Genomic DNA, 25990 nt, shown 5'->3' with positions numbered 1-25990 from the left:
TTTTATAAAAATAATGTTTATTACATAATACTGTTATTAATATGCCTAATGCTCCATTTGCTTGTAATAAATAGTCAATTGAAAGTGAAAAAAGTGAAAGTGACGTGATGTGTAGCCAAGTATGGTGTCCCATACTCTGAATTTGTGCTCTGCATTTCACCCATCCAAGTGCACACACATCATGAACACCCAGAGCAGTGGGCAGCCATTTTTTGCTGCAGCGTCTGTGGAGCGATTGAGGGTTCGGTGCCTTGCTCAAGGACACCTCAGTTGTGGGTAATGAGAGTGTAAAGGACTGCTGTTTGTTCACTTCCCCCACCTACACTGTAGAACTCTGCAATGTAAATTTGCAGTAATTAACTGGCAGCAGCTTCACCTGCAAAGTACTGTTGTTTTTAGTTTTTTACTGTAAAATGTTGTCCTGTAATTTATCTGTAACTTGTTAATTAATTAGCAAACAACTTATCACTGTATCAGCAACTACACAGCTACTGCTTTTAAAGAAAGCAACATGCAGCATAACATCAGTGTTTCTTCTTCTACTGGACTGAAGCACAGGCTCTACTCTCCAGTACAACAGTAACCTCACAAAACTAAGACAACAGAAAATCAACAGAAGTTTGAATTTATTTCTGTCATACATCTACAGAAGCTCTTTGTGAGAAATAATTAAATAAGATTTAGATGTTGATGATTTATTGAAATTGTGTAAGGTTGTCATTATGGTGAACAGTGTTTGCTTTAGTTGGGTTACTGACCTTTGATTTCTGTAACATGTTTATTAGATGCGTTTGCTATAGCAAAAACAAAAAAGCTAAGAAAAAATGTGGTGTGGGTTACTTATTGACGATGGTTTAATCATCATGTAGCAGCTTGATTCACTGATCTCGTCCAGTGTCTAATCTGTTATTGAGAGTGTTATGTTGTTAATGCACTTGAACTTTACATTACCATAATTGTGATATTGTGCAATCAATTATAAAGAATTTTCAAGCACACTGTTCACAAAAAGATTTGAAATAAAGTGTCAGTCAACAAACAAAGACATCAAGAATCAGCAAATGAATCTCAACAATGGTGAAAAATTATTCATGTTGCAATGCATGCTGGGAGTCATGGGTGGGTTTTGTCTGTGCTGGTACGCAGCATGCTTTGCGACATGTAACATTTAATGAAACTACGAATACTTCTTCCTTATAACCTTATTATAAATCTTGCAGGAGACCTACAAGACATAAAATATGTTTAGTAACAGAAAATATTTAATTGGATAAGTAAAACAATACAAAAGTGGATATTAAATGATTGCAACAACCTTCTGAACTTCTATTACTGTTTATAATCTCTGAAGATGAGTTGATCCAGTCTTGAGTTTTGTAGTTTTGACATTTAATATTTTAGTTTATAATATCTAATATTAGCTGTCTGCTGGAAGGTAGTTATTTTAAATTATAAAGTTTTAAATATAGATATTTTTATAACAAAAACCCATCGCTTCACTTCAGAAGGCTTTTGTTAACCCCATGGAGCCATGAGGACTACTTTTATGATGGATGGGTGCACCTTTTTTTGCTTCAGAATCAGGCCCCCCATTCACTGCCATTATAAAGCTTGGAAGAGCCAGGATATTTTTAAATATATCTCCGATTGTGTTCGTCTGAAAGAAGATAGGATGGCTTGAGGGTGAGTAAATCATGAGATCATTGTCGTTCTGAGGAGAACTAACCTTTTAAACTTGACTTTTTAACTTTCCCAAGTTAGACATCAACCCTCTTTGTATTCCTCAGTATATTCATTATCAACAATATGTAATTGACAAAAAAATAAATTATAAAAGAATGTCTGTTTTTTAATTCATTTTTTTGTAAAAAGTGTATCGGGTCGAGGTATGTAATAGTGCAAGTATATTTTTTTTGTGTGACAATAATTGAATATCTGATGACTCAATAATTGCTGTTCATCTTTATTCCTCAAGGTGGCAATGTCTGAAACGCAATGATGACTTGATGTTTAATGTGTGCAGGCAGAAAACAAAAGAATACACAAGTATTCCAAGTATACTTGAAATGGCTCAGCGATTTACTGCAGAGCAAGTACTGTTTGCAATCGAATATTAGTGTCACTGTCACTTGATGGTGGATCTGAAGCTGTCAGCAATCAAAATATTGATTCTGAAGACGTTTTGAGAATATGGATGAGATCACAAATATGAGCCAGATGCTGAATGTACTGGGAAATGAGCTCTGACGATGACAGCGATGATGGTAAAAAGCATCTGCTCAAACTGAATCCTTCCAAGTTTCAAAAGGTACCAAAATATGCTTTTATTATATTTAATTGTTATTAAAATATCAGTAGAGTTTTATGCTATTGCAGCAGTTAGAGAGACATTCATGTTCTGCATATAGATCCAGGTCGCTAAAAACCCGAATATGTAATAATGATTGGCAAAACCTTCATGCATTTAAGGGTTATTAAACTTACTAACTTCTTGTTTATTGAACTGTTGCATAACAGCAATATGAGTGTGAGTGTGTTTGTAGTGCTGGATATCAGTCTTGTGATCAGCTGAGGCCCAATCACAGCCGTACTGATATTCAGATCAAGAGCACTCTCACTCATCTCATGATATGGATTAAATACTGGAAACATGATGACTGTAAAAGATGAAAGCAGCTTGACCCAGACCTACAGGTGTAACGTTTACTGACTATTGACCGGTAAGATCCTCAGAGGGGAAAACCTTTAACAACAGAAGAATGGACAGAGTGTGTCTGTGAAGGTGGTTGAGAATGTGTGTAGATGTGTGTTAGATAAAGGATCAGAGAATGACACCGTTCCTCTGTCATAGTCCAGATCAACTCTCACACGCTTAAGATCCTGTTCGACAGGAAAACCAGATGGCTCATACAATCCATACCACACACTCCAGACATCAGTTTTAAAGAAATCACGTCCCTTCCTCTGGTTTGATGCTGTAGTTACTCCAAAACTCCAGCGTGAACTCTCTGTAACCTCTACATCCCAGCAGTGTGTTCCTGAGTTAAAACCCTCTGAACCCAGAACACATTGATAATAGTCAAATCTCTCTGGATTATCAGGAAGAGGTTGTTTGTTCCAGTTGAATCGCACACTGGTCAGATCAGCAGACAGGACAAGATGTGGATTTGCAGTGTTTGGATTCAGAATCACAGGAGCTGATGAGACACAATCAACAGATGCTTTTATTCTGATGTTCATATAATGCTAAAATCTGTAAATTTTCCCTTATGAATGAATGAATGAGGCATATGCATCATTTCCAGTGTGTGTGTGTAAGAGCACAGATCTTCTCCAGACTCACTGTTTTGGACGATGTCCTGCATCTTCTTCCAGACTCTGAACTGCAGGTTGCCCAAGTAATGTGGCACATGAATCAAAGCTCCAGAAGCCATCTGTGGATCCGGCTGTGAGATCTGGACTCTGGAAGAACATTCAGGAGTCAGAACTGCAGTGGCTTTGGATCAGAAGCAGAGAGACCAGAGACACCAGCAGATCACTCACCTTTCCATTGAGACTGGAAACTTCTGCAGAACAAACACACCTTTATCATCAAGAACTCAATCAATCATCAATCAATCAATTAATCAATGATGTGAAATCAGACCTTCAGAAAGCAGACGTCATTGTCTTTTTTATCATCTCCTCCATGTCTTTGATTGTGTGTGAAAGAGCTGAGATGTGTCTGTTCATCTCCTCCAGCTTCTCCTTCATCATCTGCTTCTTCTGCTCCTCTTCCTCCCTCAGTGCAGTGATTGTAGCTTCTTCTTCATCTCTGAGAAACTGATGAAGCTTCTCAAACTTCTGTTTAATCTGACGCTCTGTGTGCTCAGCTTGAGACTGAAATCAAATCACATTAATAATCTCAATCAACAGACATCAACACTTCACATCATTCACAGCATCAGTGAAATGTTTGGAAACAGTGACTGAATGTATGTTTCTCATGGTGTTAAAAACCTCTTGATTTATTTTTTTCCACTTAAATGCTTTAAAATAGTTTTGGTAAACTGCTATGTATGTCTTTACAAAGCACAAAGTCTTTTGTGATTTATCTTTTCTTGGTTTTTGATTCCCATCTTTTCAGTCATAATAAAGAATGACTAGCCTAAATCTATCCAAAACCTTTTATGATAAACTGTATTGGGATTGTTGAATATTTTTATCTCTTGATTCTGTTTCCTTACCTTGATGTGTTGAACTGTTTTCACACACTCTTTTTTTATTTTCTGTCCATGTCTAAGTTTCTCTTGTAAGGTCTTCAGTGCTGTATTGAGCTCCTCCTAGAATTTGACAGTGAAGTGAAAATCTCTAAAACATCAGTTACTGGGAGATTTGAAATGCACGGTTGCAATAATCAGATAAAAAATAAAGTTTAGGAGTCAAGGACCAAGTGTCCAAATAAATGTGACACTAATCACAATACTGGTGACTTCAAATGAAACATTCAATAAAACATCAACAACTAAACCTTTGTTAATTCTCAATAAGAGCTTCTGTAGACATATGACAGAAATATATATTTTATGTATTTTATCTTCAGTTAATTTCATCTAAGGCTATGGCTGGAAGTCAGTTGTAGTTCTTGTGTTTCTCTTTCCTTGAGTGATTCAGCTTGTTAATAGCAGGCGTTCATCATTAATGCTTAATCATCCCTTAATTAATGACTTAATTATCTTATTAACTTTGACACCGTTTCAGTGTTATTTTTTACACCATGTAGTGTGGACACATATGAACACTGAATGGTGTTAATTTAACACTGGGGATTTTGCTGATTTTCCAAAGGGCCTATCCTGATGAAGTGCACATTATTGCTGGAGGTTTTGATCAGGAAAACTTGAGGACTGTACTTCCAGAATTCACCCAACATGTGAAATGTCCCATAAGGGGAAATAATACACTTGATAATGTGTACTCAAATATAAAGCATGCCTGTTCGACCACATTGTGTTATTCCTCATTCCATCCCCCTCCTGAGGAAAACAAAGCCCATCATAAAAACTATCAAAACCTGATCTAAGGGAGCTCTTTCCCAACTACAAGACTGCTTTGTACAGAATAAATGGTTGTTATTTGAACATCAGGAATTAGAGTACACACAAACTGTTCTGCTTTACATTACAAGTTGTATTGATACAGTCACAACACACAGATCAGAGTCTGTCCAAATCAGAAACCATGAATGATAAAAGAAATTCACACACTTCTTAAAGCTTGGGATATTGCATTCAAGTCAGGAGACAGGGTCTTGTACAGCATGGCAAGAGCTGACCTAAAAACAGGCATTAAAGATGGCAAAAAGGTCTATAAGAGGAGGATTGAGGACCACTTCACAGATAACACAGGATATGTGTGGCAAAATGCCTCAGAGACAACACTATTCTGTCAAGTGGCTAACATAGCAAAATCAGAAAGAGCTTTATCAGCTTTTATTAATATAATATTATATTAATATGTAGCACCCCCTACCTGTCTTTATGTTAATTAAGTAGAGCAGTGCACGGATTCAATTACTATGTGCCTACCAATGTTGAAGTTAGGCCCCTCTGGTCACAATGAATTACTTCTCCTTTAGAAAGTTATATATAATAAAATCTATATTCACTTATGAATAACTTGTCTATGAATGAACTCTTGTGAAAGTAACAAAATGTAAAGAATTTAATTAAACAATAAAAAAGGGATGAAAATGACCTCAAATAGACAAATGGTTCAGGATGTGAGTAATTCACACAATCACATCTCTATTAAATCACCATTTAACAATATCACACCAATAATGCAATACTTCAGGTGATAAAATTAATTAATTTGTATCTGTCACACTCACTTGAGATGACTGGACAAAATAACTCACTAGGAGTATCAAAAAGTCACTCAAAAAAAAAAACATCACAGTTTGTAAGTGCACTGAATAACCATATAAATCGATAGGAAATACTGTGGGCCCACACACATACACCAGTCATACACTACACACCCCGTTGCAGGCCTGAGACGTTGCTGGAGTACGTGGTGACCTTAGAAACTGCAAACTGGCCTCTTCACTCTCCTGAGCGGGAAAAACAAAACTCACACAAAGGTACCTGAATTCCGTTGTGGAATAACCAGTGACTCTGCTGCACTGTGGAAATTTCCGGGAAATCTTCCTACGGTGCACGGCTGCGCGCTCTCCGAAGACGGACCACTGACTCCTCTGCACAGTAGTAGGCCTCCGGGAAATCTTCCTGTGCGTAGCTGCACGCTGTCTGAAGACGAACCACAGACTCCTCACTTGCAGCCAGCGAACTCTCACGTTAACTTTGAACTATGTTGTCCTTGCACAGATCGACAAATCGCCAATAAAGTGCATGAATATAGTCTTTGTGGCTGTAGAATAACTTGAAACACTGCCTGTATTAACGATGGGTCCAGCTAACGACTGGCGAAAGTCCGCAATGTTGAGTGAACATACACGGAGAACCCAGTTACCAACAAATAACACAAACTCCAAACTCGTGGGTCTTAATCAAATTAATATACACAAATCAAGGTATTAATACGATGAGTAACCTATTAAACAACTCCTTATCTTTACTGCAATCTTTTCGCTTATCTTTTCGATCGGCTGCACTTGTCAATCTCCCCCTCGTCTCTCTCGAAAACAACCACTCATATTCCACAACATGTAAGTGAGGGCGGGACTTCACTTTCATAAACCAATAAAATAAAGAAAGACCTAACTTGTAGGTCAAAACCACGTTTTCGACATGTGTTTAACAATCAAACTTGATATATGATCGCGTTCTTAAAGGCATACCTACACACATTTTATACAACACATATAGCGATATACTCATTCATATTTTAGCTCTGAGCTAGAACCAAACAAAACAAAATCAATTCGATTGAAATAAACCCATTACCTGTAGAATTTTATTCTACTGGGTTACAAATATAATATAATATTAATTTTATTAATAATCTATCAATCTAGCTTACTGCAGTGTGCAACAAGTGTCTCATAGCAACCACCAAGCGAAAGCACAGAGAAACGTTATAACTTTCAACGCACTCAAATTTATTTAGTATGATCAAGTAAATCAGTGCTGCATTACCCCACATACGCATGAACGAAGGCAATGGCAGCAACTGACTGTAGCATATAAGCATAATAAAAACTCCACTGCTCTCAATGCAACTCCAAGCCGGCGTTTCTTAAAGGTATGCGTCTTTCCAACTGCCTCATTCCACTCCCACGGCTTTCGGCCCACCCTGCTTCATACCGCAGTAACATTAATAAAACTTTAATACATTAGCTCATCCATGAACATGATTTCTGCCTGAGTCAGATTGCTTTCCATCGGCTGTGTAGGTGAAGAAGACATCTCCCATGATTCCATGTTCTTTTACGGCATCATCAAGCTAAGCCTTTGTTATTATTTTAAATAAGCAACCTCTTGTGGCTAAACTTACACACTGTGCCTTTAAATGTATTTTTTAGATGTAGATATACATTCCTAACTGTTCTTTTCTTCATTAGCCTCTAATTTCAATAAACCATGTTGGTTTTTCTCAGAGTTTGAGTCTGAGAGTGTTCAAATTAATGAGATAATTAAGTGATTAATTGAGTGATTATTGGCCATTAGTGAAGACACTTGATATTAACAAGCAGAGTCACTAAAGGAAAAAGTCACCATTTATAAGTCACCTTTATGGTGATCAGTGTTGCCTTAGTTGTGCTCTTGCCCCTTGACTTTTTAATATTAGATTTTGTCTGGCTGCTGTAACCAAGTTTTAGTAGCCTGACAAGCCAATAGAAAATATGATCAGGTGTTGTTGGTTATGTTTTGGCATAATAATCACGGTGTGACCTGAATCACTTATCTCCTTTAAAGCCTAATCTCTGAGTTAGATTTGTAATATTGATTACTGCAGCTCTATAATTCTACAGCATACACATTTTCAATACAATCAGAGCAATTTTTAAAAGTTATTTTGATTAAAAAAACATCTTTGAGCTACTCGTTTAGACACACAGACATCAAGAATCAGCGTATGAATCTCAACAATGGTGACAATCAAAATGCAATGCATTCTGGCTGCACCAATCAAAACTCATCCATGGCTCCCATCATCCATTGTGGCATGAATAAATTATTAACTGAATTGTCTTAGTAATTTCTTTTTCTATTTTCTTTTATTTTTGCTGTTTTTATAACTTTTAAGTAGCTTGTGATGTTCAGAGTTGATCTGTTTATCCTGTTTGTCACCATTGTTGAGAGTCATACTCTCATTCTTTATGTGTATGTGTGTCTAAAACATAAAGCCATTCAAACATTTTTTTGTGCAGAATCTCGTGCTGTGATATTACAGAGCTGTTATAATCAATAATGTAAAATTAACATAACATCCTTTTCAGTCATTCGGCTCAGAATAATATCAGGTCACATGGTGATTATGTCACTATGAAAACATAACCAACACAATACAATTTTGTTTTATAAAAACTAAACATAAAACACTGATCACCATAATGGCAACCAGTTCCTTCAGTGATTCTGCTTGTTAATATTAGGTCAGGTGTCTTCACTAATGCTCAATCATCACTCAATTAATCACTTAATTATCTCATTAACTTTAACACTGCTTCAGTGTAAATTTTAACGATCTTGAGTGTGGACCTCAAATAAACTGAGCAGAGTTAATTTAACACTGGGGTTTTGCTGTGCAGAAGTACAGACTACACAAGTTTTTTTTCATGCGTGTAATAAATGTTGTTTGTTCATGGACCTTTGTCCTCATGCACGTCACAATATGACAAGTTATTCAGCTCCTGCCTAATAGTGATAGGAAATTCATTTTTTGGATCTTGTAATTTGCATGATATTTGATAATCAATTGTGCATTTTTTTTTTTTTTTTTTTTTTTTTAACATAATTAATTGCTGTTTCCAACTTTATGGCAAATGTCATACTTGGATATAAAACAGGAGAAATCTAAACAGATTTAAAGGATTAGTTCACTTTCAAATTAAAATTTCCTGATAATTTACTCACCCCTATGTCATCCAAGACATTTATGTCTTTCTTTCTTCAGTCAAAAAGAAATTAAGGTTTTTGATGAAAACATTCCAGAATTATTCTCCTTATAGTGGACTTCAACGAACCCCAAACGGTTGAAGGTTAAAATTACAGTTTCAGTGCAGCTTCAAGGGGCTTTAAACGATACCAGACGAGGAATAAGGGTCTTATCTAGAAAAACGATTGGTCATTTTCTAAAAAAAATATAAATGTATACGCTTTATAAACACAAATGCTCGCCTTGCAAGTGCTTCCACCAGACCGCCTTCCGTATTCTTCAAAAAGCTCATGCTGTATGTCCTACGCCTTCCCTATTCAACTTACGGAACTAATGCAGCACCATTTCCGTTTTTCCGTAATTTGAATACGGAAGGCGTTCTGGCGAAGGCTAGATATTTGACTTCATAACTTGTTTAAATATGGATATTTTTTTACACAAAAATATGGCTTTGCTTCAGAAGGCCTTTATTAACCCCCCGGAGCTGTGTGGAGTATGTTTATGATTGATGTAAGGAAGCACTTTCGTCAGCTCATACTAGTGACCCCCATTCACTGCCATTATAAAGCTCGGATACGTCAGGAAATGTATTAATATTTCTTCGATGTTCATCAGAAAGAAGAAAGTCATATACACCTAGGATAGCTTGAGGGTGAGTAAAGCTTGGGCTAATTTTCATTTGAAAGTGAACTAATCCTTTAAACAAACATAACAAAAAAACACAACAGCCATCAAAACTAGGGGTGGGAGAAAAAAATCGATGCATTGCATCACGATTTTCTCTCCAATGATTCTGGATCAATTCTGAGAATTTTAGGTTTTAACCATAGATGCACGATGATGCTGTGTGTGCTTTAAAAACAACCGTATTCTGCTTGCTTCCACTTCCTCTCACACACACCACTCGAACCTTCCATAAAATAAGTTTGTAAAGATTGAAGCGAATTACAAGGACATTCACAGGCTTCATTCCACAGGTTAGGCGGTGTAAGGAATGCACTCTTTTCTTGGTGTTACGCTGTGTGTCGCCCACCGGTATTTTCCTTACAAATGCTCTACAAATTAGTTTATGTTGTTTGGAATGGGCTTGTATATTACAAATATGAAACTCACTGATAGAAGACTGCTTTCAATTTCAAATGCAAACATGCCATTTGTAAAGAGCCACTGTATGCGACTCCATATAAGTATTTGCATCTCAAAATGGTTTCATGATGCAAAATTAATGTAAACACAGTCAGTTGTCTTAAGGGATTAAACAGAATGGACAAACCACATCTTGTATTTCAAACGAGATCTGTGCATTAGTGTGAATGCAGCTTATTATTCTCCCGCTGTCTAATGTCATCAGTAATAATCAAACAACAGTTAAGATGAGAAAGAGAAAAATCACTCACAGCTCTTAAATGGGAAATGTTCAGATATTCTTAAATACTGAAAGCACTCTTTGTTTATTGCTTATAATATGTTTCTTTGTTCCTACTTTATTATTTACTACTTGCTTTTATATTTTGAAGCTATATTAGTTGATAGGCCTAATTTTTAACACATATTGTTTTAATTAGATTTTTTAATTTGTAATTATTTTTAAAAAAAAATACTTAAAATTACATATGTAATTAAATTAAAAAAAAAAACATTTTAAGATTTTCAAGTCAGTAAATTAATTAATGTATGAGGAAAAAAGTAGATCAAGAATCATTTTGGAATTGGATCGTGACTCCCAGAATCAGATCGGATTGTCTAATCAAAACCATGAAATTCTCCTACCTTGTAAGAAGAAACAACTTCACTGATGGGTCTGAATGTGTGATTGATGTGTTGTTGTGAATCTCTGCACACTAAACACACAGGCTGTTTGTCCTCCAGACAGAAGAGTTTGAGTTTCTCACTGTGTAAACTGCAGATCTCCTCAGATCCTGATGAACGCCTCCCATTTCTCTCCTTCAGCAACGACTCACACAAGTTTTTTAATGCAAGATTACATGGAGGAGGATGTTTTGACAATTTTCTGCAGACAGGACACTCCTGAGTTTTCTTGATTCTCCAGAACTGTTGAAGACACTCTTTACAGAAACTGTGACTACATGATAAAACAACAGGATCCTTGAAGATGTCACGACACACAGGACAAGAAAGTTCTTCTACAGATACATTTAGTGAAGCCATTTTCACTGTTGTCAAGAGATCCACTTATTTAAACGTCTTTTCAAAAAAAAAAAATAACCACGAGGATCACACAGATCTGCTGTTTATTCAGAAACAAACTTCTTTAAAAATATATATATATAAATATTTGAAAGTTTTATTCTTAATTTTCCACTGATCGCTGATTCCTTTTTGTTTGTCTCTTTCTAAAAAATTCAGAAAAGAGGCAGCATAACAGATCGAGTAAAAATGAGACAGTCTCTTCCTGGTAAGTGTTGTAAGAGGGTGGAGTTTCTGCGTTTTTATTATCTTGCCTGATTGTACATTATGTTCTTTGACCCTTTGCTGCATGATTTAACTCTAATCTCTGGATGGTGATTTAGAATATGAATGAATGGCGGTCAAAACTGTTACAACACAAAATGAAGGGATGGTATTTCAATTCTGTGAAAAACAGGCTTAAATGGTTCATTCACCCAAAAATCCTCGGTGTATATGATTATCTTCTTTCTGATGAACACAATCAGAGAAATATTAATAAATATCCTGACGTATCCAAGCTTTATCACGGCAGTGAATGGTATCAACGAGTATGAGCTGATGAAAGCGCATCCAACCACCATAAACATGTTCCACGCGGCTCCGAGGGGTTAATAAAGGCCTTCTGAAGCGAAGCGATGCATTTGTGTAAGACAAATATCCATATTTAACAACTTATAAAGTAAAATATCTAGCTTTCGCCTGACCGCGTTCCGTATTCAAGTTAAGAAGAAAGTGTAAAACTCTTGCAGTTCAAAACGCTTACGCTACATCCTACACCTTCCATATTCAACTTACGGAAAAAGCTTAACTGACACAACATCAGTTTACACTTTCTTCGTAAGTTGAATACGCAAGGCGGTCCGGCGGAAGCTAGATATTTCACAAAGGCATCGCTTCGCTTCAGAAGGCCTTTATTAACCCCCCACAGCCGTGTGGAGTATGTTTATGATGGATGGAAGCACTTTATTCAGCTTCATACTCGTTGGTCCCGTTCAATGCCATTATAAAGCTTGGACGCATCAGGATATTTATTAATATAAATCTGACTGTGTTCATCAGAAAGAAGAAAGTCATATACACCTAGGATGACTTGAGGGTGAGTAAAGCTTGGGGTAATTTTCATTTGAAAGTGAACTAATCCTTTAATGAAAATGTTCATTTTTGGGCGAACTAACCCTTAAAATTTGAACAAAATGCATTCAAAAATAACTTGCATTGAAACTCTCCAATAAAATGCTATTAATCCTCGGATAAAACAGAAATTAACAACGAGAGAACACAAATATTGATAAACAGACTCAAGGCACTTTTTATTTGTGAGCGTTTTATTTATTGCACTTTATTTGTTGGTGAATGTGTTTAAAGTTCACAGAGTTTCTCCAGGGTTTGTCATGATCAAATTTTTGTTAAAATGATTTCCTGACATGCTGAAGTTCCAGTGATAAACGCTCGTCTGCTTATCTTGCTGATTGTCAGTGTTTGGAGACATGAGCAGCACTTACAGAGACGTCAATCCAGTTTCTGTCTCTCCATCAGCTCTGCATCATCCTGCATGTCAACAGAAAGAAATGCATGGATTAATCTAGAAGCAGCTCTAATGAAACGCTGTACTGAAGCTCTAATGAAACTGTAGCAGGATCTGAAGCATCTCAGCTCTCATGAGGACAGAGAGAAGATAACAGAGATCCTGCAGTGCTGCAGCACACTTCCTACACCCCACAATGCACGGAAAGCAATGCAGGGCTCTAACTGGCTGTGGCCTGGAGCACCATCAGGACATTCCTGCTCAAAGCAACCCCCTGGATAACACCACCATCAGCACCTCCTTTGGACATCCCTCTGTTCCAGCCCTCTCCCAGACTACCGTCCTCCACCAAAACCTCCTCCATCCATCTGCCGGCATGAGGTTGCACCTTTCCGGGAGAAGGCATTATGTCACCAGTCCACCCTGCTTGGACTTCTGTTATTTTCTACCACTAATCTGGTTGCTGATCATTATCATCATCACTGTCAGCTGTGCATCGTTTTCCACCTTGTTTGTCTGTGTATATAAGCCATGTGTTTTCAGTTCACCTTTGTCTGGTATCATTAGTGTATGGTTGTGCTTTGTTGTTTGCCAGTTTGTGGATTTACTTGCCTGTGGATTTATTAAAGCTTGTTTGACCCGTCATCATCTTCTTCATGTGTATATTTACAACCAGGTGTGACAGTTTGTTTACAGTAATTTTTTGAGAGTGCAGTTAGATACAAAAGAAGTCCTACAGTGGAATTACTGTGAAAGTCATGCAATTATTAACCTGGAACATACTGTAATTTCACTCTAAAATTTTTAACAGTGTACTTATTCATTAGACATTTGTTCTTATTTATTAGATACTGCTCATTCCAATAGTTTCTAGAATTTAGTTATACTTTACTATACTTATTTTTTAGTTACTATAGTAACTTTAGACCAAAGAACTTGATGGGTACAAGTATTTTTTATAAAGCCAAAGCTGCTTTGATACAATCTTGTATAAAGCTCTATGTAGAAAGACATGACAACACAATTCAAGGTTTAAAGACTTTTTTTTTTTTTTAAAGGATTAGTTCACTTTCATATAAAATTTTCCTAATAATTTACTCACCCCCATGTCATCCAAGATGTTCATGTCTTTCTTTCTTCACTCGAAAAGAAATGAAGGTTTTTGATGAAAACATTCCAGGATTATTCTCCTTATAGTGGACTTCAGTGGCCTCCAAACGGTTGAAGGTCAAAATTACAGTTTCAGTGCAGCTTCAAAGGGCTTTAAACGATACCAGACGAGGAATAAGCGTCTTATCTAGCGAAACAATTGGTCATTTAAAAAAAAAAAAACGTAAATGTATATGCTTTATAAAAACAAACGATCGCCTTCCAAGTGCTTCCACCAAAACCGTACTTTTGTATTCTTCAAAAAGCTTACGCTGAATGTCCTACCGATCGTTTTGCTAGATAAGACCCTTATTGCTCGTCTGGTATCAATTAAAGCCCTTTGAAGCTGCACTGAAACTATAATTTTGACCTTCAACCGTTTGGAGGCCATTGAAGTCCATTATAAAGGCAGGAACACACCAAGCCGACGCCGACGAAAGCAGACTGCGGGGTTGGCTCACGTCGGCAGCGTCTGGGTCCAATGTTGCCCTGACACACCAAACCAACGCTTGACAGCCGACAGCCAAGTAGCACGTCCGTTCTGCTCCTGCGTACCAGCAGGTGGCAGTAGCTGAACAGCTAATCAGAATGATCAGATGGCCCGACGGACCGACGAGCTCCGACGCCGATTCAACATGTTGAATCGGCCGAAAAAAAGCCAACGTGGACCAACTTCACCCGACGATGCGGAACACACTGAGAAAACTTAGTCGGCCGACGAACAAAAACTGCCCGACAGCCGACCGTCGGCTTGGTGTGTTCCTGCCTTAAGGAGAATAATCCTGGAATGTTTTCAACAAAAACCTTAATTTCTTTTTGACTGAAGAAAGAAAGACATGGACATCTTGGATGACATGGGGGTGAGTAAATTATCAGGAAAATTTTATATGAAAGTCAACTAATCCTTTAACCATGCTTTAAAACTTAATTATCAAGCCAAACATTTAATATTTCTTTCTGAAAATTACAATGAAATCATGAAATCCCACATTTGGTAGTTAATATTATCATCAAAATTTGGTCTGAAACTGTGTCAAACTCAAAGATTTCAGTGATTCCCAGAGACACTGAGCATTTGTTTTTACGAATCAGATGTGTTACGAAACAGTTGTAATCAAGTATTTCTATATTAAATATTTATATTTTATTCAACATTGTTGTGGATTAGAAAGAACCTTTTACATCCATTTTCTTCAATTAACAAACGATCATTTAACCTCTATAACTGAAAAAATGCATTTCATTTACAACAAATATTGAAAATGTGCATGTGTTGAATTAACTCTTTCAGTGGTATAACACGAAAAAAATTGATACTATTATAAAATTATTATGTGAAAATTAACAAAGTGACACACGTCACTGAAACAATTGGGTAAATTAACCTAAAATGTGACTCCTACAATGGGCGGAGTTTCACGACACATCAGTGTTTCTCATTGGTCAGAAATGATAAAAAACATGATTTATTTTAACCTTCATCATGTGTTTTATTTCAGTGAAACATAACAGTTGATTAAGTATTGTGTAATATGACCCATTTTTCCATAATTTTCCCCTTCACTTTTTCCATAACTTTATAAATTTAATTAATGTTCCCTGATATTCGCAGGTTTTCCATGACTGTAGAAACCCTGAAAATATCTGGATATATTGTGTTACGACTCTGATCTAGGGTCAGGGAAGTTAACATAAATGAAGAGATCTGAAACTGTTACCATGAGCCTGTATGTTTATTCATTTATTTATTTATTCTTTAGGTCTCTTTTGTCACTATACAGTAACAAGGCAATCTCTTCAGGATTTGGCAGTGCCAAAATAATAAACAAAACAGGTCCCTAACTAAACCCAGGAACTCTAAATAACCTATGTGAAAGAAAAAAGAAACAAATGACAACAATCTTCCCTGTCTAGAGAGAGAGAGAGGCACACACACCGAAAACACATCCCCAAACGTAATAATTGAGACTAAAATTAGTAATTTGATATTAACTTCACCTCAGCAGACAAAATGGGATGGACTTTATGAACAATGATTTTACAGATTGATTAATCTTAGATGAATAAACTTTCGAACTACTTGTTTATTGATCTGTTGTATAACAGCAATAAGAGACTGTCCCCCGGTTTCAAAGACAAGGCTTAAGCTAGTCCTAGACTAAAATGCATGTTTGAGCTGTTTAACTAAAAAACAACTTGCACTGACATATCTTAAAATATGTCACTGCTATTGTTTTGTCTCAAAATGCACACCAGTTATGTTTTTTCTAGGGCACATTTATAAAAGCTACTTATATGCCCTAAATGAAATAAGGCCTAATCCTGGCTTAGCCTAAGCCCTGTCTATGAAACCGGGCCTGTGAGTGTTACTGTAGTGCTGGAAATCAGTCATGTGATCACCTGTGGCCCAATCACAGCCTTACTGATATTCAGATTAACAGCACTCTTACGCGTGATTTGGATTAAATACCGGAAACATGATTACTGACTACTGACCGGTAAGATCCTCAGAGAGTTAGAAAATTCAAAGAATGGAAAGAGTGTGTCAGTGAAGGTGGTTGTGAATGTGTGTAGATGTGTGTTAGTTACAGGATCAGAGAATGACACCGTTCCTCTGTCATAGTCCAGATACACTCTCACATGATCAAGATTCTGTTTAACATGAAAACCAGACCCACTAAGTCCATACTGCACCCACCAGACATCAGTTTTATAGAAATCAAGTCCCTTCCTCTGGTTTGATGCTGTAGTTACTCCAAGAACCCACCATGAATTCTCTTTAACCTCCACATCCCAGCAGTGTGTTCCTGAGTTAAAACCCTCTGATCCCAGAACACACTGATAACAGTCAAATCTCTCTGGATTGTCAGGAAGCAGTTGATTGATCCCGCTGTATCTCACACTGGTCAGATCATCAGACAGGATGAGAGATGGATGAGTAGTGTTTGGATCCAGAATCACAGGAGCTGATGAGACACAATCAACATTTACACAGTGGCTGTATTAACTTGTTTTCGTGACGGATTTATTTAGGCCTTACATTAACTAACAGGTTAAGTAAAATATAATTAATATATAGGCTAATATAGTGCATATATTTAGCGAAACAGTTCATTTCTCTAGAACTAACAAGCTGTTGACACTGAATGGCCCTTCTGAGGTAAATGTAATTCTACGTGACACATTGTTTACGAACTGTTTTATTGACATCTATCCGCAGTTTGAAACACTGAGTGAGCGATTACATGAGATATGATACATGTCAGTAAGTTGTACTGTATCTTTCAACATACCTTCATGTTCATTCATGTTTATTCTGTAGTATTAAAGAGGAAGGGATGATCGCTTTCACTCGCGCTCTGCGCTGCTGTTTGAACTGAGGCGCTTATACAGCGATCTGTCACGCCACATCAAAAAGCGTCAAAACGGCATTTATTGTTTGAATTTCATGATAAAATGGACAGAATTTGAAAGATGGCACTTTGTTTCTTATCAAAAGTAACAAAACACAGAGCTTATTGCGATTATTGATGCTGGTTAAAAGTGGTTAGGCTAAAAAGCCACATTACTGCGCGTCCCCTTCTGGATTGGAGTGTGGATCACCTGTGACTGACTATTCGTCGTCTAACTGCATGAACCGAACCGTGACATCCGTACCATGACGGTTCGGGACGAATACATTTACCGTTACATCCCTAGTGTTTAATGGAATCAGCGACAAACAATACATTAACACAATACATTCAAATCTTTAAAAACTGATTAAAGTTCTTCTTCTTAATGTTGTCAATCTGGCCACAGCTTTCTGAAGAGATTATAAAATAATAATTTTCTTCATGAACTCAAGGGACTGTCAATAGTTCCTTTAGTAATAGAATCATAATGGAAACTCTTTGAGGTACATATCTTGAAATACATATTGAAGTTCTTGAGTTCACAATATTATATTTGAGCTTCAGTGTTTCAGTCTGAAGAATCACAAATGAAGCCTCAAGTATCTTTTCACTTTACACTGTTGAGTTTGTTCTGGACTTGAGTGGATGAAGAAAAGATAAACATTCTCAAAAAAGAGTGATAATATTATATACTAAAACTAATATGATTTTCACTTACTACAAACTGAAATAATCTAGTGCTTTTGTGTCATGAAAAACCCCTGTGTGATTTCCAGTGTGTGTGTAAGAGCACAGACCTTCTCCAGACTCACTGTTTTGGATGATGTCCTGCATCTTCTTCCAGACTCTGAACTGCAGGTTGCCCAAGTAATGTGGCACATGAATCAAAGCTCCAGAAGCCATCTGTGGATCCGGCTGTGAGATCTGGACTCTGGAAGAACATTCAGGAGTCAGAACTGCAGTGGTTTTGGATCAGAAGCAGAGAGACCAGAGACACCAGCAGATCACTCACCTTTCCATTGAGACTGGAAACTTCTGCAGAACAAACACACCATTTATCATCAAGAACTCAATCAATCAATCATCAATCAATCAATCAATCAATGATCTGAAATCAGACCTTCAGAAAGCAGACATCATTGTCTTTCATCATCTCCTCCATGTCTTTGATTGTGTGTGAAAGAGCTGAGATGTGTCTGTTCATCTCCTCCAGCTTCTCCTTCATCATCTGCTTCTTCTGCTCCTCTTCCTCCCTCAGTGCAGTGATTGTAGCTTCTTCTTCATCTCTGAGAAACTGATGAAGCTTCTCAAACTGTTGTTTAATCTGATGCTCTGTGTGCTCAGCTTGAGACTGAAATCAAATCACATTCACTTCAATCATCTCAAAAGTTAAAGGGTAAATGTGGGTTAGTTAACTACAACTTTAACTTTCTGAAGTACTAGTACTGTAGCCGTAGATGCACTGTCTGTAATGTGAAAATACACATGAATCTCTCACAAAACAAAACAACAACACTCTCACAAAACAACACTGTCTTAAATGGTGTTTCAGGCCTTAGTTCAATTTTGACATTTAAGTAGATTTTATAAATAAGATTTAGAAAAAAAAAAAAAAAAAAAAAACATTACTGGTGTGCATTTTAAGATATGTCAGTGCAAGTTGCTTTCAGTTAAAACAGCTCAAACATGCATTTTATTCTGGGACTAGCTTAAGCCTTGTCTGTGAAACAGGGGGTCAGTGTTTATACTGTATAATCCACAGAATGTTAAAAGGAACACTGAAGCAGTGTTAATGTTAATTAAGAGATTAATTGAGTGATGATTGAGCATTAATTTAGTGATGAACACCTTTGGTGTCACCATTATGGTGATCAGTGTTCGGGCAGTTTGACTCTTGACTTTTTAACATTAGTAACATTAACATTTTCTTTGGCTGTTGTATCTATGTGTTTTAAGTCTCATTTGTTATGCCAAAGAAAGCCAAGAGAAAATGTGACTGGGTTTTGTTAATTATGTTTTGATAACAGAATAATCGTCATGTAGTGATGTGCTAACGGGTTGTAGGGTTCATGAATATTAATCACATTGTCTGCGTTCAGCCAAATGAAAATGTGAAGGTTGAGTGTTAGCTAATGGGATTAAGATGAGTACCACCCACTGTTGAATAACCAGCTGACAGAGGAATCTGCGCTTGATCATCTTTATACGTGAACGGCTCTGTGTGTGTCTGTGTTTGTTAGTGTGTGTGATGGTTCAGGTAACCTCTATGTTATGAGAAACAAAATGTTTTGGCATTTTTTGGTCCCCATGAGGAAAACAGCTTATAAATCATACTAACTGTAATAATATCAATAACTAATGTTTTTTGAAAATGTAAAAATGCAGAAAGTTTTCTGTGGTTAGTAGGTTTAGGGGTAGGAGATACAGTTTGTTCATTATGAAAATTATTATGTCTAATTCCCCATAAAACATGAAAACCCAACGTGTGTGTGTGTGTGTGTGTGTGTGTGTGTGTGTGTGTGTGTTCCAGTCAATAAAGGACCATGTAATTATGTCATAGAAATTAATTCAGCTGTTCTAATCAAACTTGTAAATATGTCAAAAGAATCATTCCACACCTTGATGTGTTGAACTGTTTTCTCAAACTCTCCTTTAATGTTTTCATTGTGTTTAAGTTTCTCTTGTAAGGACTTCAGTGCTGTATTAAGCTCCTCCTGGAATTTAAAGAGAAAATCTATAAGAAACTAGATGTTTCTGTAATATATAAATATATGTAATACATAAGCTTAAAAGGAATAGTTCACCTAAAAATGACATTTCTGTCATTAATTACTCACCCTCATGCTGTTCCAAACCCGTAAGACTTTCAATGAGGTTGATTCTCGTGTTACGCAGCACGTTTGAGCTTCAGCAAGAACCAATGAGGTTGATTCTCGTGTTACGCAGCACGTTTGAACTTCAGCAAGAACCAATGAGGTTCATTCTCCTGTTACGCAGCACGTTTGCGCTTCAGCAAGAACCAATGAGGTTCATTCTCGTGTTACGCAGCACGTTTGAGCTTCAGCAAGAACCAATGAGGTTCATTCTCGTGTTACGCAGCACGTTTGAGCTTCAGCAAGAACCAATGAGGTTCATTCTCGTGTTACGCAGCACGTTTGAGCTTCACAAGAACCAATGAGGTTCATTCTCATGTTACGCAACACGTTGTAGCTTCTGCAAGAACCAATGAGGTTCATTCTTGTGTTACGCAACACGTTGTAGCTTCTGCAAGAACCAATGAGGTTCATTCTTGTGTTACGCAGCACATTTGAGCTTCAGCAAGAACCAATGAGGTTCATTCTCATGTTATGCAGCACGTTTGAGCTTCTGCAAGAACCAATGAGGTTCATTCTCATGTTACGCAGCACGTTTGAGCTTCCGCAAGAACCAATGAGCTTCATTCTCGTGTGTTACGCAGCACGTTTGAGCTTCCGCAAGAACCAATGAGCTTCATTCTCGTGTGTTACGCAGCACGTTTGAGTTTCACAAGAACCAATGAGCTTCATTCTCGTGTTACGCAGCACGTTTGAGTTTCACAAGAACCAATGAGGTTCATTCTCGTGTTACGCAGCACGTTTGAGCTTCATCAAGAACCAATGAGGTTAATTATCGTGTGTTACGCAGCACGTTTGAGCTACCGCAAGAACCAATGAGCTTCATTCTCGTGTGTTACGCAGCACGTTTGAGTTTCACAAGAACCAATGAGGTTCATTCTCGTGTTACGCAGCATGTTGTAGCTTCGCAAGAACCAATGAGGTTCATTCTTGTGTTACGCAGCACATTTGAGCTTCAGCAAGAACCAATGAGGTTCATTCTCATGTTATGCAGCACGTTTGAGCTTCTGCAAGAACCAATGAGGTTCATTCTCATGTTACGCAGCACGTTTGAGCTTCCGCAAGAACCAATGAGCTTCATTCTCGTGTGTTACGCAGCACGTTTGAGCTTCCGCAAGAACCAATGAGCTTCATTCTCGTGTTACGCAGCACGTTTGAGTTTCACAAGAACCAATGAGGTTCATTCTCATGTTACGCAGCACGTTTGAGCTTCATCAAGAACCAATGAGGTTAATTATCGTGTGTTACGCAGCACGTTTGAGCTACCGCAAGAACCAATGAGCTTCATTCTCGTGTGTTACGCAGCACGTTTGAGTTTCACAAGAACCAATGAGGTTCATTCTCGTGTTACGCAGCATGTTGTAGCTTCGCAAGAACCAATGAGGTTCATTCTTGTGTTACGCAGCACGTTTGAGTTTCATTCTCATGTTACACAGCACGTTTGTGCTTCCACAAGAACCAACAAGGTTTATTCTAAATGATATCTGTTCATCATACAAAGCGATCGAGTCTCTTCAGAAAATTTGGTCCAAACTGCTCAATTTATATGGATTAGTTTTACTATCTCTTTATGAACTTTTTGAAGCAAAGAAAAGTAACAGAAAGCTTTCAGATTTCATCAAAAAAATTTGTTTTCACGAGTTCACACTTACATATAATTAAGTAGTGTAAAGGTTATGCGTGTTTGGCGTGCTGTCCAGGGGGAGGGCTCCGAGCTCGAAATGTTGGCCTGAACTCAGAGTACTCCACCCCCCCAGTTGAGGTAAGAATAGTTAGTACTAGAAGTGAGGAGATGGGGTAGTGGAGGAATGCTGATAAACTGTCAAACAAACAGAAGTAAGTCTGCTGTATATTTACCTCTTGTCGTTAATTGATTTGATTAACTGATTGCACTCCTCTCCTGATAATTAGGTTAATTATCTGAATGTGCTCCTTCCGAACTTTGTTAATAAAACATCACTTTGAAGATGAACAAAAGTCTTACTGGTTTGGAATAACATGAGTGAATTAATGAGTAATTAGTGACAGAATTTTAATTTCTGGGTGAACTAACCCTGTAAGCGTTTATCCTCATATTAAAATCCATCTTACCTTATATGATGAAACCACTTCACTGATGGGTCTGAATTTATGATTTTCGTGTTGTTGTGAATCTCTGCACACTAAACACACAGGCTGTTTGTCCTCCAGACAGAAGAGTTTGAGTTTCTCACTGTGTAAACTGCAGATCTCCTCAGATCCAGATGAACGCCTCTCATTTCTCTCCTTCAGGAAGGACTCACACAAGTTTTTTAACACAAGATTACATGGAGGCTCGTGTCTTGACAATCTCCTACAGACAGGACACTCCTGAGTTTCCTTGGTTCTCCAGAACTGTTGAAGACACTCTTTACAGAAACTGTGACTACATGACAGAAGAACAGGAGCCTTGAAGATTTCACGACACACAGGACAAGACAAATCATCTTCAGACAGTGAAGCCATTTTCAGTGTTTGAGCTCCAGAAATCTGATCTTTACTTTCACTTTCTGAATCAAAGCTTTAAAAAATGAATAATCACAAAGATCTTCTGTCTGTTCAGGAACAAACACTTCAAATCCTTCCTGAAAGTTTTTAATCTTCGTGCTTCATTGATCACTGATTCTTCATTGCTTTTGTTGAGATATTATATGACAGAAAAGAAAAAAAAAAACAAGTCAGTCTTTTCCAGGTGAGTGTTGTAAGAGCGTGGAGTTTCTGATCACACGGATGTGGTTTTTTAATCTTTCCCTCACACACCTAGTTAAACAAATACTGAGTTTCAAAGTATGTTTGGAGTTGATAAATCTATATAAATCCAACCTGGTTATTAGATCAGGCTCAACGGGCTCACAACGCTATAAACATTCTCTGTCAGCTCAGGTTTAATCCAGAGTTTGCGATTAACTCTGAAGCGCGTGCACCTGAAAGTGTGACACCTGCGGCAAACAGCCAATCACACGAAACATGGAGAGCGTCTGTTTGATTCACTTCTCGCGACACGGCGAATTCACTTCTCTTCTGAAGATTAAGAGATTGTTACGAAAAAATCCATGAAATTAAATGCATTTACAAAGCAGAAATAAACACTGCTGCTGCAGAGAAAGTTTGAGAAGGCAACCGAAAGAAAATATCTGACTATATCAATGCATGTGAATCAAAGAAATAGGCCTAATCATTTATATAGGTTCACAAAGAGCTCAAATGAATACACGTAAGCTTAATTTGTTTAAAAGCTTTATATATTAATGCATAAATTATATTTATAAAGCAAAGTTTAATATTGTCAATTAAATATAATTGTATAAATATATGAATTATACATAATTATAACTCATATAATATAATAAACAATTTTGTCTACATTTCTTTCACACTAAACTGCTTTAATTTGGATTGAGAGATACAGGGGGAGTGGCTTTATTGCATCATATACTCATCATTTTACTCACAGCTGATTGGTTCAGTTTGGGTTTGCAATCTCTAACTCAGAATAAAACCTGCTCTGGAGCAGTTTAGCCATGTAACATAAGTTACCATGGCAATAAACCCCGCTAAAAAACAATCCACCATCGTGAGCCCCAAAAAACAGTTTGCTCAAACTAATCACAAACTTACCTGGGTAGCATCTGAAACCGGCTTTGTGCAACAGGCCACTGGGGTCCGTTCTTCATACGTCGCTAGCTCAGTTAGCTGGATTTGATGGATGACGATTTGGCATGATCTTAGATTGTTCAGGGTTTTTTTACACTCATTCTGGACTTGCTGTCATAGCAACAGGTCCGTAAGCTTAAACCTGCTCCGGCACAGGCTTATTTCATGTAAACAGGATTAGATTGCATCTTTATAAGTGGAGGAGATGCTTAAAATCGGTCCCGGCAGCCACTGCTACTTTCTGACAAGAGTACCCTAATGTGAACCAGGGACAATATAATGATTTAAAAATAAATTTGCAAATAATACTGTATAGTCTATCATAGACACAACCCGTTTTACTCATTGATAGATTAGGGAATAATTACCTAATAATTTTACTGGAGTCTCACATATGATAGTCTAATTTGAACAGCTATTATGGGAGCGGCTTGATGCAGCACAGGAGATGCAGATAACTTGATCTTGACCCTTAAGAAACTTTAATTAAATCCAGATATTTTAATCCAAACTGCAAATTCATTTGAAGAACCAAATTAGCCAGAGTTCAGTTATCACGATTAGAAGATCTGGGATCCATCAAATCATCTCAGATGTATTAAGCGAGGTACGAAGAACGGATCCCAGGAGTGAAGTTGCCCATCCCTGATGTATACCGATAGTAATAAAAGACTCAAGACACTGTGTTTTATTGCACTTTATTTATTGGTGAGGGTGAGTGTTTTTCAAGCTCACAAACTTTCTCCAGGGTCTGTCATGAAAATATTTTTGTCAAAATGATACATTGACATGCTGAAGTTCCAGTGATAAACACTCGTCTGCTTATCTTTCTGATTGTCAGTGTTTGGAGATGCGAGCAGCACTTACAACAATGTCAATCCAGTTTCTGTCTCTCCATCAGCTCTGCATCATCCTGCATGTCAACAGAAATAAGTGCATGGATTAATCTATGAGCAACTCTAATGAAACGCTGCACTGAAGCTCTAATGAAACTGTAGCAGGATCTGAAGCATCTCAGCTCTCGTGAGGACAGAGAGGAGATAACAGAGATCCTGCAGTGCTGTAGCACACATCCTACACCCCACAATGCACGGAAAGCAACGCAGGGCTCTAACTGTGTGCATATTCAAAACAAACCAGGGTTTAAAGGGTTAAACGTGCTAAACATGTCAGTATGCAGATATTAGTATGTCAATGCAAGTCAAATGGAGACTTTCAAACTAAGTTTCATTATAAAAAGCAAAAATAACACACCTGAGGTATAAGATATCTATATAAAGTCTGTCACTTCAAGCTTTCATTATAAATTCATTGTATAAAGTACTTTTCTCTCTCTCTCTCTCACACGTTTAACTGACTCTGAAATACCCTCGTGGTAAACACGTGGTAACTACCCTCCTGTCGCGTAACACCAAACGTTTCTCTAACCGCATCGTTTTAAGATTGTAGAGTATGTTTTCTTGGTAAACAATCTCATTACAACAATCTGAATACCTTAAATGAATCTCTTTCATCGAGAAAATCCAACGCTGCACGTGCTTCCCGCCGCTGCTTCTGCGTTCAGTCCCGCTTTGTTTCTATGTGCTGAATCGCCAACTGTCGGTCGGCGCGAAGACGCATGCGTATAAAAACTTAGCTCATTAATATTAATTACGCAACGTGACGTACACCCAGTAGGACTAAACGAAAGGCGGGAGTTGGTAGTTTGGTGCGTTGGATAGCTGGCGATTCCAGTTTATTTTTAACTAGAGTGCTTTAGATGACTATTTTACATATAATTTTGCAAAAGGATCAATATCAAAAAGACAAATAAGAAGCAGGAATGAAAAAATGCCAGTATATATTAGCCATATATTAGGTTACCAGGCAACTGCAGAATAAGCTAATTAATATTCATGAGCTGAGATCTTGTAATTTATATAACAATTTGATTTACTAAAATTAGCTGCGTGCTTGGGCCCTTATTGACTTTTATTTTACAGCTCTTGTGGTCAGAGCGTTTGGAGTGTCTTTTAAACACCCCAAAAAGGGAGAAATCTGCGGGTAATCAATCACTGTCGGTGGTCTTCCTCATTTCGACATAA

At 37.4% G+C, this 25990-nt stretch overlaps 1 protein-coding gene, 1 long non-coding RNA gene and 1 pseudogene across 3 annotated transcripts; all 3 read right to left on the bottom strand.

Annotated features, from left to right (window-relative positions):
- Positions 1–609: 609 nt before the first annotated feature.
- LOC127509712 (nuclear factor 7, brain-like) lies at positions 610–11518 on the bottom strand (annotated as a pseudogene).
- Positions 11519–15691: 4173 nt separating this feature from the next.
- On the bottom strand, positions 15692–23427 carry LOC127509711 (nuclear factor 7, brain-like). 2 transcript variants are annotated; one of them, XM_051888631.1, is made up of 6 exons: positions 22326–23427; positions 19980–20075; positions 18482–18712; positions 18374–18396; positions 18159–18292; positions 15692–16932 (listed from the first exon to the last, which is right to left on the bottom strand). In XM_051888631.1, exons 1-6 carry the CDS (start codon positions 22716–22718, stop codon positions 16448–16450), a joined length of 1362 nt encoding a protein of 453 aa, XP_051744591.1. In that variant the 5' UTR covers positions 22719–23427; the 3' UTR covers positions 15692–16447. The 2 variants fall into 2 exon arrangements, with proteins under 2 accessions (XP_051744591.1, XP_051744593.1); XM_051888633.1 differs by having other exon boundaries at positions 18174–18292; positions 22326–23426.
- A 1161-nt stretch (positions 23428–24588) lies between these two features.
- On the bottom strand, positions 24589–25842 carry LOC127509519 (uncharacterized). Its single transcript, XR_007929265.1, has 2 exons — positions 25401–25842; positions 24589–24819 (listed from the first exon to the last, which is right to left on the bottom strand). It is a non-coding gene; the product is annotated as an uncharacterized LOC127509519 (long non-coding RNA).
- Positions 25843–25990: the final 148 nt, after the last annotated feature.

The sequence above is a fragment of the Ctenopharyngodon idella genome, chromosome 3 (assembly GCF_019924925.1).
Source record: "Ctenopharyngodon idella isolate HZGC_01 chromosome 3, HZGC01, whole genome shotgun sequence".
Taxonomy (NCBI): Eukaryota; Metazoa; Chordata; class Actinopteri; order Cypriniformes; family Xenocyprididae; genus Ctenopharyngodon; species Ctenopharyngodon idella.
The sequence above is the reverse complement of the archived record's forward strand: the minus strand, read 5'-3'. Positions and strand labels throughout refer to the sequence as shown.